At 42.0% G+C, this 15,350-nt stretch overlaps 1 protein-coding gene across 1 annotated transcript in view; it reads right to left on the bottom strand.

The window, feature by feature from the left end:
- Positions 1 to 15,350, bottom strand: part of LOC118370105 (nck-associated protein 1-like) — a 53,326-nt gene that overhangs the window by 23,017 nt on the left and 14,959 nt on the right. Inside the window, exons 3-15 of the mRNA XM_035754904.2 lie at positions 13,172 to 13,264; positions 12,679 to 12,735; positions 12,407 to 12,549; positions 12,228 to 12,318; positions 11,876 to 12,013; positions 11,511 to 11,559; positions 8,538 to 8,694; positions 4,699 to 4,755; positions 4,490 to 4,586; positions 3,606 to 3,712; positions 1,082 to 1,214; positions 875 to 956; positions 685 to 743 (exon numbers count right to left, since the gene is read on the bottom strand). Of these exons, the coding sequence (XP_035610797.1) occupies positions 685 to 743; positions 875 to 956; positions 1,082 to 1,214; positions 3,606 to 3,712; positions 4,490 to 4,586; positions 4,699 to 4,755; positions 8,538 to 8,694; positions 11,511 to 11,559; positions 11,876 to 12,013; positions 12,228 to 12,318; positions 12,407 to 12,549; positions 12,679 to 12,735; positions 13,172 to 13,264 (1,263 nt within the window). The remainder of the gene's footprint in view (positions 1 to 684; positions 744 to 874; positions 957 to 1,081; positions 1,215 to 3,605; positions 3,713 to 4,489; positions 4,587 to 4,698; positions 4,756 to 8,537; positions 8,695 to 11,510; positions 11,560 to 11,875; positions 12,014 to 12,227; positions 12,319 to 12,406; positions 12,550 to 12,678; positions 12,736 to 13,171; positions 13,265 to 15,350) is intronic.

Consider the following 15,350-nt stretch of genomic DNA (forward strand, 5'->3'; position numbering starts at 1 on the left):
AGAATCAAATATAAAATATATATGTTTAGGTTACTACATGATTCCATGTGTGTTATTTCATAGTTTTGATGTTCACTATTTTTCTACAATGTAGAAAATAGTACAAATAATGAAAAACCCTTGAATGAGGTGTGTCCAAACTTGTGACTGGTACAGTATAGTTTCTATACTTAAAGGGGTCCTAAAGTTCTAAACCAAATAGCTAAATGATCCATAGTATGACCAGTTTAAAACAATTCCATGTCAGTTCAGCAATCCCCCCCCTACCCCAAAGTCTTATATTGAAAAGAATGAAGGGGGTAAACTCCACCGTTTATGTGCTGTAAATGCTGCAAACTAGCATATAGTAAACCAGGATACAATGCCAAAACGCAACTGTTTTGTTCAATTTATATTGCTCTTGAAACATTTCACTCGCCAAATCACTAGCTGTACCCCCCTATACGAATACGACATGGAGCAGATTGTTCACAAATAGACATAATATTCATAGGGACAGCTTGCCAGACACAAATTAAACCTAATACTAGTCTAAAAAGCACTTTCAAAGGAGATTATAATCTGGGTCCAAAAAACTGTCCCATAAGGGTATAACTACGGTAGCAGAGAGTTATTGAGCTTTGTAATACGAGGACTGTTTTTGATATGGCTACCATGACCAGCCCTGGTCTGGCAGTGGCTTACCTGCAGACGGAACCAGTCAAGCCTCATGCCCCGGAAATCAAACATGTCTCCGTCCTCCACTGCAACACAAGCACAAACACTCATATCCTGATGTCAACATCCGCACCCACCACAGTGTCTATACAAAAAGCAACACTTGGGAAGGAGGTAGTGGCAGGCAGGCGAGTATCGTAAGTGGCAGGCTGAATACCTTGCTTCACGCTGAGGGAGGTCATGGTGTTCACAAAGGAGGACATGATGATGGACTCATCCTCAGGGCAGACAGAGAGGTTCTGGAAGGGGAGATATACATGTAACTGTCTTGTTGTTGCAAAATGTTGTTGAATGCAAAAAAAAACTAGTATTCGTGTGGCAGCGTGCACGTGTTAATGTGTGTATGGGGGGTGGGGTGTCTCACCTGCACAAGCTCATTGAGAATCACAGCGTCGAAGCCGGACAAGTACTGCACATAGTACCGTTGCATTACGGGACCGTACTTCCTGATGTGTGCTCGGAGCTCCTCCATGTAGAAGATGAGCTCTGCAACATGCCTGAGAAGTAACAAGAGAAAAGGAGAAGTCAGGGGTGTATTGATTGGTGAACACTGTAGCAAAACAAGTGTTTCTTATGGAACAAGTTCAGGTTAGTCTAAGGCAGCCAAGCCATACTCACAGACAGACCTTGGAGAGCTATTTATAACCGGTCAGAAATGTTCAGTTGATCAACTACTAGCCCATGTTCGGTAAGTAAGGTAAACCAGCCATCTAAATCTTGTAGTTCTTATGACCAGATTACGTGTGGGATCCGACATATACCGAAAAATGCAAATGTGTTTTTATTTTTTATTTAAATAGTCAAGTCAGTTAAGAACCAATTCTTATTTACAATGATGGCCTGGGCCAATTGTGTGTTGCCCTATGGGACTCCCGATCACGGCCGGTTGTGATACAGCCCGGGATTGAACCGGGTCTGTAGTGACGCCTTAGACCCCTGTGCCACTCGGGATCCCAGTAATGGAGATCAGATCAAACTAGAGCCTGCAAGACTTGCTTTGTGCAGTGTGGTGTCAAAAAAGTAGAGCATCTCTTTACTAAGAACAGACCTCTCCCCATCTTTACAACCACTAAATCTATATGTTAAGACCATGACAGTTTACAATCTAAGGTAACAACTAATTTAGTCTCCTCAACTTGTTCAACAGTCACACCATTCATTACCAGATTCAGCTGAAGTCTAGAACTTAGGGAATGATTTGTATCAAATACAATCCTCTTAGTTTTAGAAATGTTTAGGACCAGTTTATCACTGGCCGCCCATTCCAAAACAGACTGCAAATCTTTGTTAACTTCTTTGGGACTGGGGGGCAGTATTGAGTAGCTTGGATGAATAAGGTGCCCAGAGTAAACGACATGCTACTCAGGCCCAAAAGCTAGAATATGCATATAATTATATGCATATAATGTTTGAATGATGTCTGTAAGTATAACAGAACTCTTATGGCAGGCAAAAACCGAAGAAAAAAATCCAACCAGGAAGTGGGAAGTATGAGGTTTGTATTTTTTCAAGGGATTGCCTGTCCAATATACAGTGTCTATGGGATCATATTGCACTTCTTAAGGCTTCCACTAGATGTCAACAGTCTTTAGAATCTTGTTTCAGGCTTCGAATATGAAGGGGGAGCGATTAAGAGCTGTTTGAATCAGGGGTGTGGCAGAAAGTCATTACTTTAGTCACGTGCGCGAGCTCCGTTCCTTTTTCCATTCTAAAGACAAAGGAATTGTCCGGGAGGAATATTATTGAAGATTTAGGATTAAAAAAACATCCTAAATATTGATTATATACATCGGTTGACATGTTTCTATGAACTGTATTGACTTTGTCTGAACTAAGCGCCCGAGCCTTGTGAATTTGCATTTGTGAACTAAACGCTCAAACAAAAAGGAAGTATTTGGACATAAATGGACTTTATCGAACAAAACAAACATTTATTGTGGAACTGGGATTCCTGGGAGTGCATTCCGATGAAGATCAAAGGTAAGTGAATAATTATAACGCTATTTCTGAGTTGTGACACTTCTCCATGTTTGGAAAATGGCTGTATGGTTTTCTGTGGCTAGGCGCTGACCTAACATAATTGCATGGTGTGCTTTTACCGTAAAACGTTTTTGAAATCTGACACAGCGGTTGCATTAAGGGGAACTGACCTCAACCCTCACCTCCTGACCTCAACCCCTCCACCTAATCCACAGATATCCATCAGTCTTCCCTATATCAACACATCGCTCTACTCCAAACACATTCCAAAGCCTTTTGGCTTTCTCCAGACAGCCTATTCAAGGCTTCTTCTCTATCATTTATGTAATATCTCAAAGTTCAAAGTTTAGCAGATTCCAACAAAAGTACCAAGGGATGTTCCATAGTTTGAGTAGAGAAGTATATCAAGGCAATTTTGTCAACTTTTCTGCTGTCTGTGATGATGGAACCAACCTCAGCACTGCTGCTGTTGATGCTTCATTCGATGGGTGCGGTTACAACATGTAGGTCAGGATTGTTTGTGAATGGTAGATAACTTTTTGAAACATGGTGCATGTTCTGTAACGCAGTTGAGGTGTGCTTTGGTTGATTATGAGCCGACAGACTCAATCCATATGTGTGAGATGCCGCAAATGCTGATGTTATAACAAAAACGCTCGTAAAAGCGTGCTACCCGTGATAGAGGCATTTCCTATTTTACTCAAAAACATTTGCAAATGAATTGCCAACGCCAGATTTATCGCCCACCGCGACCTTAGTCTAACCCCATTTTGGCTGTTTGCTTTCGTTTGGTTCCTAGTGAATACATCCCAGGTGAGGATTTCATATAAGCAAACCACTATTCATTTGAAGCTAAAAATCTGCATTATCCCCCACAGACGGTTTGTACCATTAAGAATACAGCTTACTTGTCAATGAAGTCATCTGTGCTTTTTTTCTGTATGTTGTCTGCATGGCGGAGGAGCCAGATGATCTCGTCCCGGGCGAAAGAGAGAGCCATGAACACAAACAGAGCCTGTGGAAAAACAACCTGGCCTTTAGACTCGGACATCCTATTACACTATCACACAAAAAGGGAAGGGAACACAGATGCAAAACACATGAATTGAGGCGCAAACTGAAGTGAAGAGGAAATTCAGCAACTCTTGGAGGACAGTGGAAGTTGATCAAAATAAGCCTTCGTCGATTCTGGGTTCGAGCCCAGGCTGTGTCGCAGCCGGCCGCGACCGGGAGGCCCATGAGGCGGGCACAATTGGCCCAGCGTTCTCCGGGTTGGGGAGGGTTTGGCCGGCAAGGATATCCTTGTCTCATCGCGCACTAGCGACTCCTGTGGCGGGCTGGGCGCAGAGCACGCTGACCAGGTCGCCAGGTGAACGGTGTTTCCTCCGACACATTTGTGCGGCTGGCTCCCGGGTTGGATGTGCATTGCGTCAAGAAGCAGTGCGGCTTGGTTGGGTTGTGTTTCAGAGGACGCATGGCTCTCGACCTTCGCCTCTCCCGAGTCCGTACAGGAGTTGCAGCGATGAGACAAGACTAACTACTACCAATTGGATACCACAAAATTGTGGCGAAAAAAAGGGGGTAAATTAAAAAAAAAAAAATGTTTTTATTTAAAAGCCTTTATCAACTTCCACTGTCCTCCAAGTTTAGCTGAATTTCCTCTTCAGACTATCACACATAGATAACGTGTGTTAATATTGAAGATGACTTGTTAGTGACAGAAGCAAACTGCACACTTAATCAACAACAATACATATCCATCGACAGATTAAAAAAAGGGGTTATTTTTTACCTTTGGGCCCAGCAGTCCAGGCTGGTCAGACAGAACTGTGGCCAACTCTTTCAGGGCAGACCTAAGAAACTTGCGCCTTTCTCTATGCATGGACCCACTGCAATGAAAGCAAAATTAATGCTTTATTGATTTAGCATGATGAACATTCTATTGCAAGGCAGTATAAAAATAAAAAAAACTACTGGGGACAATGAAGACGATATACTTACGCTTGCGATAGTGCTTGTTCTTTGCATTCTTTGATGTCATTTAGACGTTTATTGTAGCTGGAAAACAACGGACATCATTTTAACATGGAAGGCGAAAGGGAGACTTCTGTACACATTTACTAAGGTGCTTTTATTTTGTAAAAAATGGCACGCAATATTCTCAAGGCTCCATTTACAGTACAACGACAACATGTGTCTGAATTCATTTATTACGTCTCTCTCTTTGCAAAGGTACTTGGGTCCTTACATGGACTAGTTACTCAGCTAAGATCAAAAATACACTCTGCCCTTGAAACTAATGCCGGAGTTCAAAGTTGCAGCTAGCGGTCTTTCCACACTGAGCTTTCAAAAAAGCGAGATTTACACAGCAGTGATTTGACACTTGACTTAGAATTCAACAGTCCTGTCATTTGTGCTAGTTTGATGACATATGATCAACCCACCAGGAAAAAACACGTTGAATCAATGTTCTATCAACGTCATCTTTTGTCACAATTTAACGTTGTGTTTTAGTTGACCATTCTGGTTCCACTTTAAATGCAGCTGATAACGGCTTCATAAACACTACGTCAATGTGTTACAAATCATCTATAACTGTGTCATGTTTTATAAAAGGGTTCATAAATGTGGCATAACAGTGTGACGTTACCCAGTGTCAAATATGACAGAAACCTGTGCTTTATAAAGGGTGGCAAAAGTACTGCTTAAGAAAGGCCTTATGAATCATATTAAATTGAGGCTTCACAAAGCATTTATAAGCATCTCATGTATCTTGGTGGTGACATTGCAAACGCCAGGACAGTGTGTTCGATTCCCGGGACCAGCCATAAGTTTAAAAATGTATTCACCCATGGCTAAGTGGCTTTGGATAAAAGCGCCGGCTAAATGTTATATATTTTATTATTACTCTTAAACATTTCTTGGGTGGCCCAGCTTCTTTCCCTCTTGGGTGCATAATCAATATTGGAGCTGACCTCAACTTTCCCCCAAAAAGCCGTGCTGCAGGATGACAGCACATACACAGCAAAAGACTTGTGAGGCCTTTGAAAGTCTGTTTTTTTCCCCCAAAGTACATTTTCTCAGTTGGGTTTTTCCAGGTTTTGGATTTACCCCATTTTTTCAGGTTTTTCCCCCATTTGGCAACACTTTTTAAATATAAACACATTTCATTTTATGTATTCACAACAATGCTTAAGAGGTGAAATATTTTTTTTAATTTGATTTGAGTGTAGTTGAGTGTAGTTTCCCTTATATTCAGTGTGCATGCCCTGCAGTGTGGTTTGGTTAGAACGTTTTCAGCACGTGGTGATTATGCATTTCTTATAGTGAATATATATATATATATATATCTTAGTCAGCCAATTGGTGGCTGACTAAATATTTTTTTGCCCCACTGTAAGCCTGAGATATCAACCATTCAAAGCTGGTCTTTGTGGAAGTGACCATAGAATTCTATAGGAGTGACCTTACTGAGAAAAGTATTTGTCATCGTCACTAGTAACACCATAAAGTAACAATTATGGTTAAACCCCACCCATTTCCACAATTTATCTTCTTAAAATTGCAAATTATAAACTAATGAAGGCCAAGTTTGATTTGAGAGGAAATGTCTGGGAACCAGATTATGTGTAATGTGACTAACATGACTTCACAAGCATTTCGTTACACCCACAATAACATCTGCTAAATATTTGTGACCAATAAAATTTGATTTGAATTTGATTTGACTTTAGAGCGTATTCTTACCGACCCAACCTGTCACCCTTCATAAAGCAAATGTTTATCATATTCTACACATATGTCATATTTGACAATGGTGAATGTCAGTTATGCCAGATTTATGAACCCTTTGTAAAGAATGAAAAGTGATTATAGATATTTTGAAACACATGTCGTGCTTATGAAGGCATTATGAATGCTTTATGAAGCATTTATTAGCGGAACGTCATTTAACTAAAACTTAACCTAAAACGACAAAAAAAATGAAACCGCATAAAAAAAATAATCAAAACTAACAAACAGGACTGAAAACTAAAATTAAACTTAACTTAAATGAAAAGTGAAAATAGTATAATAACGTGGTACAGATGACTTTGGAATGATACTTCAAATTCAGCATGAACAAAACACAAAAAATAATTGAAGTGTTTCAAATGTATTTACTACTTGTATCAGTCCTATAAAACAAAACAATTACAAGACATACATTTGTGGCCAAAAGTTGAGAATGACAAATATACATTTACACAAAGTCTGTTGCCTCAGTTTGTATGATGGCAATTTGCATATACTCCAGAATGTTATGAAGAGTGATCAGATGAATTGCAATTAATTGCAAAGTCCCTCTTTGGTATGCAAATGAACTGAATCCCCCAAAAACATTTCCGCTGCATTTCAGCCCTGCCACAAAAGGACAGTTGACATCATGTCAGTGATTCTCTCGTTAACACAGGTGTGAGTGTTGACGACAAGGCTGGAGATCACTCTGTCATGCTGATTGAGTTTGAATAACAGACAGGAAGCTTCAAAGGGACGGTGGTGCTTGGAATCATTGTTCTTCCTCTGTCAGTCATGGTTACCTGCAAGGAAACACGTGCCGTCATCATTGCTTTGCAAAAAATGGCTTCACAGGCAAGGATATTACTGCCAGTAAGATTGCACCTAAATCAACCATTTATCGGATCATCAAGAACATCAAGGAGAGCGGGTCAATTGTTGTGAAGAAGGCTTCAGGGCGCCCAAGAAAGTCCAGCAAGCGCCAGGACCGTCTCCTAAAGTTGATTCAGCTGCGGGATCGGGGCACCACCAGTACAGAGCTTGCTCAGGGATGGCAGCAGGCAGGTGTGAGTACATCTGCACGCACAGTGAGGCGAATACTTTTAGAGGATGGCCTGGTGTCAAGAAGGGCAGCAAAGAAGCCATTTCTCTCCAGGAAAAACATCAGGGACAGGCTGATATTCTGCAAAAGGTACAGGGATTGGACTGCTGAGGACTGGGGTAAAGTCATTTTCTCTGATGAAGCGCCTTTCCGATTGTTTGGGGCATCCGGAAAAAAGCTTGTCCGGAGAAGACAAGGTGAGCACAACCATCAGTCCTGTCTCATGACAACAGTAAAGCATCCTGAGACCATTCATGTGTGGGGTTGCTTCTCAGACAAGGGAGTGGACTCGCTCACAAATTTGCCTGAGAACACAGACATAAATAAAGAATGGTAGCAACTTCTCCCAACCATCCAGGAATAGTTTGGTGACGAACAACGCCTTTTCCAGCATGATGGAGCACCTTGCCATAAGGCAAAAGTGATAACTAAGTGGCTCGGGGAACAAAACATAGATATTTTGGGTCCATGGCCAGGAATCTCCCCAGACCTTAATCCCATTGAGAACTTGTGGTCAATCCTCAAGAGGCAGGTGGGGTGGACAAACAAAAACCCACAAATTCTGACAAACCCCCAAGCATTGATTATGCAAGAATGGGCTGCCATCAGTCAGGATGTGACCCAGAAGTTAATTGAGAGCATGCCAGGGCAGATTGCAGAGGTCTTGAAAAAGAAGGGTCAACACTGCAAATATTGACTCTTTGCATCAACTTCATGTAATTGTCAATAAAAGCCTTTGACACTTATGAAATGCTTGTAATTATACTTCAGTACTCCATAGTAACATTTGCCAAAAATATTTAAAGACACTGAAGCAGAAAACTTTGTGGAAATTAATATTTGTGTCATTCTCAAAACTTTTGGCCATGACTCTACTTCGTGAATCCTCCTGCAGCTCCTCATAAGAAAGGCACCGAGAGTGGTGTATTCTGAGTGGACTGAGGGTGGTGTGTTGGCTTACCCTCGGATGTTGACGAACAGGTCCTCACAGGCCTTGTGGATGTGAAAGACCTCATCCCTGAAGAGACAGAGGCAGGTGCTGCTCTGGAGGGCCAGCTTCCACAGGCTCAGCGCTGCTGGGTCAGTATTCAGCACCGCGTGGCACAGGACGAACCCGACTAGTGGAGGGACGGGTTAGTACTGTAAAAACTGCTGAATGCTGCTCTACAATTGCAAATATAGTAACATTGATTCCCCTTTTTGTTCAGTCACTGGCTTTATCAATAAGTGCATTGAGGACGTAGTCCCCACAGTGACTGTACGTACACAACCCCAACCAGAAACCATGGATTACAGGCAACATTCGCACTGAGCTAAAGAGTAGAGCTGCCGCTTTCAAGGTGTGGGACTCTAACCCAGAAGCTTATAAGAAATCCCACTATGTCCTGCGACGAACCATCAAACAGGCAAAGCGTCAATACTGGGCTAAGATTGAATCATACTACACCGGCTCCGATGCTCGTCTTATGTGGCAGGGATTGCAAACTATTACAGACTACAAAGGGAGGCACAGCCGCAAGCTGCCCAGTCCCTACCAGACGAGCTAAATCACTTCTATGCTCGTAACGAGGCCAGCAACACTGAGGCATGCATGAGATCATCAACTGTTCCGGATGACTGTGATAACGCTCTCCGTAGCCAACGTGAGTAAGACCGTTAAACAGGTCAACATACACAAGGCTGCGGGGCCAGACGGGTTATCAGAACGTGCGCTCCGGGCATGTGCTGACCAACTGGCAGGTGTCTTCACTGAGATTTTCAACATGTCGCTGACTGACTCTGTAATACCAACATGTTTCAAGCAAACCTCCATGGTCCCTGTGCCCAAGAACACAAAGGCAAATGACTACAGACCCATAGCACTCACGTACGTAGCCATGAAGTGCTTTGAAATGCTGGTAATGGCTCACATCAACACCATAATCCCAGAAACCCTAGACCCACTCCAATTTGCTTACCGCCCAAACAGATCCACAGATGATGCAATCTCTATTGCACTCCACACTGCCCATTCCCACCTGGACAAAATTAACACCTATGTGAGAATGTTATTCATTGACTACAGCTCAGCGTTCAAAATCATAGTACCCTCAAAGCTCATCACTAAGCTAAGGATCCTGGGACCAAACTCCTCCCTCTGCAACTGGATCATGGACTTCCTGACGGGCCGCCCCCAGGTGGTGACGGTAGGCAGCAACACATCTGCCACACATCCTCAACACTGGAGCTCCCCAGGGGTGCGTGCGCAGTCCCCTCCTGTACTCCCTGTTCACCCACGACTGCATGGCCAGGCACAACTCCAACACCATCATTAAGTTTGCAGATGACACAACAGTGGTAGGCCTGATCACCGACAACGACGAGACAGCCTATAGGGAGGTGGTCCTGGCCGGGTGGTGCCAGAATAACAGCATATCCCTCAACGTAACCAAAACTAAGTAGATGATTGTGGACTACAGGAAAAGGAGCACCGAGCACGTCCCCATTCTCAAAGACGGGGCTGTAGTGGAGCAGGTTGAGAGCTTCATGTTCCTTGGCGTCCACATCAACAACAAACTAGAATGGTCCAAACACACCAAGACAGTCGGGAAGAGGCCACGACACAGCCTATTCCCCCTCAGGAAACTAAAAAGATTTGGCGTGGGTCCTGAAATCCTCAAAAGGTTCTACAGCTGCAATATCGAGAGCATCCTGACCGGTTGCATCACCGCCTGGTACGGCAATTGCTCGGCCTCTGACCGCAAGGCACTTCAGAGTGTAGTGCGCATGGCCCAGTACATCACTGGGGCAAAGCTGACCGCCATCCAGGACCTCTACACCAGGCGGTGCCAGAGAAAGGCCCTAAAAATTGTCCAAAGACCCCAGCCATCCCAGTCATAGACTGTTCTCTCTACTACCGCATGGCAAGCGGTACCGGAGTGCCAAGTCTAGGACAAAAAGGCTTCTCAACAGATTTTCCCTCCAAGCCATAAGACTCCTAAACAGGTAACCAAACGGTTACCCGGACTATTTGCACTCTTGTGCCCCCTCCCCAAAACCCCTCTTTTACGCTGCTGCTACTCTCTGTTTATCTTATATGCATAGTCACTTTAACTATACATTCATGTACATACTATCTCAATTGGCCCGACCAACCAGTGCTCCCGCACATTGGCTAACCGGGCTATCTGCATTGCGTCCCAGTTTATTGGTCACGTGCGCCAAATACAACAGGTATAGATAGACCTTACAGTGAAATGTTTACTTACAGGCTCTAACCAATAGTGCATATATATATGCATAGTCACTTTAACCATACCTACATGTACATACTACCTCAATAAGCCTGACTAACCGGTGTCTATATATAACCTTGCAACTCTTATTTTCAAATGTCTTTTTACTGTCGTTTTATTTCTTTACTTACACCCATCCACACACCCACCCACACACGTTTTTTTGGCACTATTGGTTAGAGCCTGTAAGTAAGCATTTCAATGTAAGGTCTATGACCTGTTGTATTCGGCGCACGTGATAAATAAACTTTGATTTTCTTTCCCACTGAGACCCACCTGAAGCATTTTGATATTTCTTGTGACTGTTATAAAACAAGATTTTGGAGCCGGATCTAGTTTTAAGTAAGCAATCCTTGGAAAAGTAAATCCTTAGGGGCAAGAGCCTAACTCCTGTTAATTTAGCGCGAGGCAGATTGATGTACAAGTAAACCCCCTGGATAGTACAGTAATCTGTTGCAGGGCCTTACCCCCAATCAATCTCCTTATTGAGGAGTGCCAAGCAGGGGCATGAAGTCCCATGTTTCGGTATGACTTGACCAGGGATCGAACCCCCAACCATCCAATCTCAGTGCAGACACTAAGCATAAGGCCAAAAGGAATCCTCCCTGACCAATTTGGAAAAAAAAAAATTAACACAATAACTTGAGCAGTAAACTTACACACAATCCATTTCTCCATACAGTCTAAGGAGAGGTATTCACATGGCATCTGTAACAGAGAACAGAAATTTGTCACGATGTATTCACAGATTAAGTTAAGTAACTGAAAATATAATATTGGCATGCTAATAATGTGGACTTTAAAAACAGCTTGTAACATCTAACACAATTTTCCAAATGGCAGAGCTGGCTATTACATTTACAAAATGAGTAGAATAAATGGGAGAACACATGGCGCATGTCAACAAGATAAGGTGTTGGATGGGTGAGAGGTGTTAACTGATTGGTGTGAAGGTGGGTTTAGTAGCAGTTTAGTAGTAGTAGTAGTAGGGGCTTAGGAAAGTGACTGGGCAGTAGGCACTGACTGTGTCTGACTGGGCCGGGTTGAGCATGGTACTGGGGGCGCTAATCAGGCTCAGAAGCTGGGCGTTCCTCCACTGGTCAGCGGACAGGTTCCTCCTGGGGTAGACCATCTGCAGCGAGATGAGTGCGTCTGACAAAGACTATCGCCATCAGAACAGAAAGAGAAGAAGATCAATTGGAGGCATTTCTGGGTGCATAATCATTTCTATAGGTATTTACTTGGTAGTTAATAGAAAATTGTGGACATTTCTTACATGGTGCTATCTGTGCTGTGTATGTAAAACAGTGCCATCTATTTTTCATTTGTATATTAGTGTTACTGAGGAATATATTCACAGATGTCTAGTGTCTCACCTTCCCATGAGGGACAAACTCTTCCATCATCTTTTTCAGAGGATTCTCATAGTCCACGATCATTTGGCCCAGCCTTGGGTATTCCCTGTCACTGTTTGCAGAGGAGAAGGGGGAAAACAGTCAAAAGACATCACATAATACATTTCAGAGGATAGTCCTGCTCATAGCTCTAGCTGTACCTGGCCCCGTGTGTCATTTCATGGGCGTAGTTGTAGAGTCCAATGATTGCTTTCCGCTCTTCAATACGGGACAGCAGCATCATTAGTGTAGTGTAGGTGACAACTAAGTCAAGGTAGTTCTTGGTGAGATCAAAGTTAACCGTCTATGAAGACAGAAAGAGAAACTCCAGTTAGCTTTGATTAGAATTATAGAAAAGGTATAATCTGAGGAGATTTGAAAAACATTTATTTGTATACCAAGTAAGGGGAATTGTGGAAAGATTAATACTTACAACATCAAAGAAAACCTGGCAAGCGTCAATAGTGTTCAGCAATTCAGAAACATTGTCCTAGAAGAAATACAAAACACTCATGTCTGGATTGTATAGGTACAACATAGCGAAATCGTATATGATTGTACAGGTGCAGTATTTTCCTACCACTATTCAGAGTAATGAAGAAATGGCTACTCAGACATTGATCTAACCTAATTAACACAGCTATATACACATCTATGAGCGTTGGATTTGTAACCGAAAGGTTGCAAGATCGAATCCCCGAGCCGACAAGGTAAAAATCTGTCGTTCTGCCCCTGAACAGGCAGTTAACCCACTGTTCCTAGGCCGTCATTGAAAATAAGAACTTGTTCTTAAATGACTTGCCTAGTTAAGAAAGGGTCAAATAAAATAAATATATATAAAAAGCATGTTACATTATGCTTATTATTACATGAATATACCTATTAAAGTAGTTTAACATTGAGTAAAAAAATATAAAAACCCTTACCTTGAATTCCATGACATCCACAAATGTGAAGTAATATAGAGATAGATTCTTTAGTATTTCAGACTTTTCTTTTTGAAGCTGTGTAAGCTGTTGCTGTAAATGTAGAATAAACAATTTGTTAGGTCTCTCAAGGAGCATGTCAAACTTATCTGTAAGGTTCACTTCTTTCACCAGCAGTCACACACCATGTCATTCTCCTGGTTTGATGGTTGACGTTTTATGGCACTATTATTTTCTATATTTCATTGCATATTTAACTTTTGAATTTGGCCAATAACCTTTCACTTCTTGAGTAAACCATTTGTCAGTGTTAAAGTTTAGATTGTTTCACTACACCAGTCTCCAGATGTTATTAGCTAATGACTTTGACAAACATGCATTGTAGGGAACCCTTAGGTACCGAGTGACGATCCAGTATTTAATTTAGTAAATTATCATTATCCTTTTTTAATTATTAGCCAATTTCGTGGTATCCAATTGGTAATTACAGTTTTGTCTCATCGCTGCAACTCCCGTACGGACTCGGGAGAGGCGAAGGTTGAGAGCCGTGCGTCCTCCAAAACACAACCCAACCAAGCCACACTGCTTCTTGACACAATGCCCACTGAACCCGGAAGCCAGCCGCACCGATGTGTCAGCGCCCACTGCGCCCGGCCCGCCACAGGAGTCGCTAGAGCGTGATGGAACAAGGACATCCCTGCCGGCCAAACCCTCCCCTAACCCAGACGACGTCGGGCCCATTGTGCGCCGCCCCATGGGTCTCCCGGTCACGGCCAGCTGCGACAGAGCCTGGACTCGAACCCAGAATCTCTAGCGGCACTGCCTTCGACCACTGCCACACTCAGGAGGCCGTTATCCAGTATGGTTTGTAGTTGTGGTATGTATGACAATTACCATGAGCTATGCTTTATTGCCAAATTGAGACTAAATATTGGTCTAGCTATGTTTACCTAAATCAGCTCTAGCATTAGCTATATAAAATTATTAATTGTATTTTCTTACATATATTATAGGACTGTCTTGTATGTCAGTAAAATGTTAATAAGTTCTGAAGTTAGTAAGTCATTTCAGGCGGTTAGGTTAACCAGATTACCCATGCCCTATATTACAATTCATGGAAGACCAACAATACAAATATTGTCTATTATTAACTCAAAAAACGTTTCTCTCCTGCGAAAATGGAAATAGTCTTAAGTTATTACATTTTCACGTGAATAATGCTCCAATCAAATTCTCAACCAAACAATTCGATATTTGATTTTTTTTTAGCTGGACCAACCAGTTCTGACATAACATTGCCTCAGAATTGAATAGCATGAGGGTAAAGGCTTTTACATCTTTTCAAGACAAATTAGCAAGAACAAGTTGTTTCCCCACTGATACGCAGTGTTTACACAGGCAGCTCAACTAATATTTTTTTCTCCCCACTTTTGACCAATCAGATCCTTTGCCAAAAATATCAGAACTGGGCAAACTGTGTAAACCCAGCCATATATGCCTAGCTTGTACGATAAATGTATAGTCTAATTGGTAAGAATAATGACAGAGTATTCAAATAGAATGGTTTAATGACCAGATAACCTAGTTGTCAAGATGCATTACTAGGCTATACGAAGTAATCCAAGAGCTGAAGCAGAATTAAACCGATTTCCCCCATAACCTAGATGGGGTGGGTAAAATGAAACTTATCTATCAGGATAAGAAGCAATAGGCTAGATGAAAACTAAAACTCTTCCACTACAAAAAGGCAGACTAAGCAAAGCTAAGCAAAATGGCACTACAAATAGTACAAAATTACCAAAAAGGACTATCCAGAAAAAAGCCACATTAAGCATGCAAAACATTAAACAAAAACAAACAAAGAAAAAAAACTTAAGGGACATAATGACACAGCTAAATATAATTAAGCTCAAAGTTATTCCAATAGGCAGTTAGCTACACATTTCACACAAACACAGCAAAAGCAAATAGTAAGAAAGTAGCATATGACAACACAAATGTACAGTACACATACTGTACATACGGTATGACTATGTGATCATACATTTAGAAGTTACCATTTTTAAATGATGAAAGATAATGTCCGGCGACGCCATGTCTAAAATAATATAATATAATGTATATACACTGAGCATACAAAACATTATGAACACATGCTCTTTCCATGACAGACTGACCA

The sequence above is a fragment of the Oncorhynchus keta genome, chromosome 37, assembly GCF_023373465.1.
Source record: "Oncorhynchus keta strain PuntledgeMale-10-30-2019 chromosome 37, Oket_V2, whole genome shotgun sequence".
Classification (NCBI taxonomy): domain Eukaryota; kingdom Metazoa; phylum Chordata; class Actinopteri; order Salmoniformes; family Salmonidae; genus Oncorhynchus; species Oncorhynchus keta.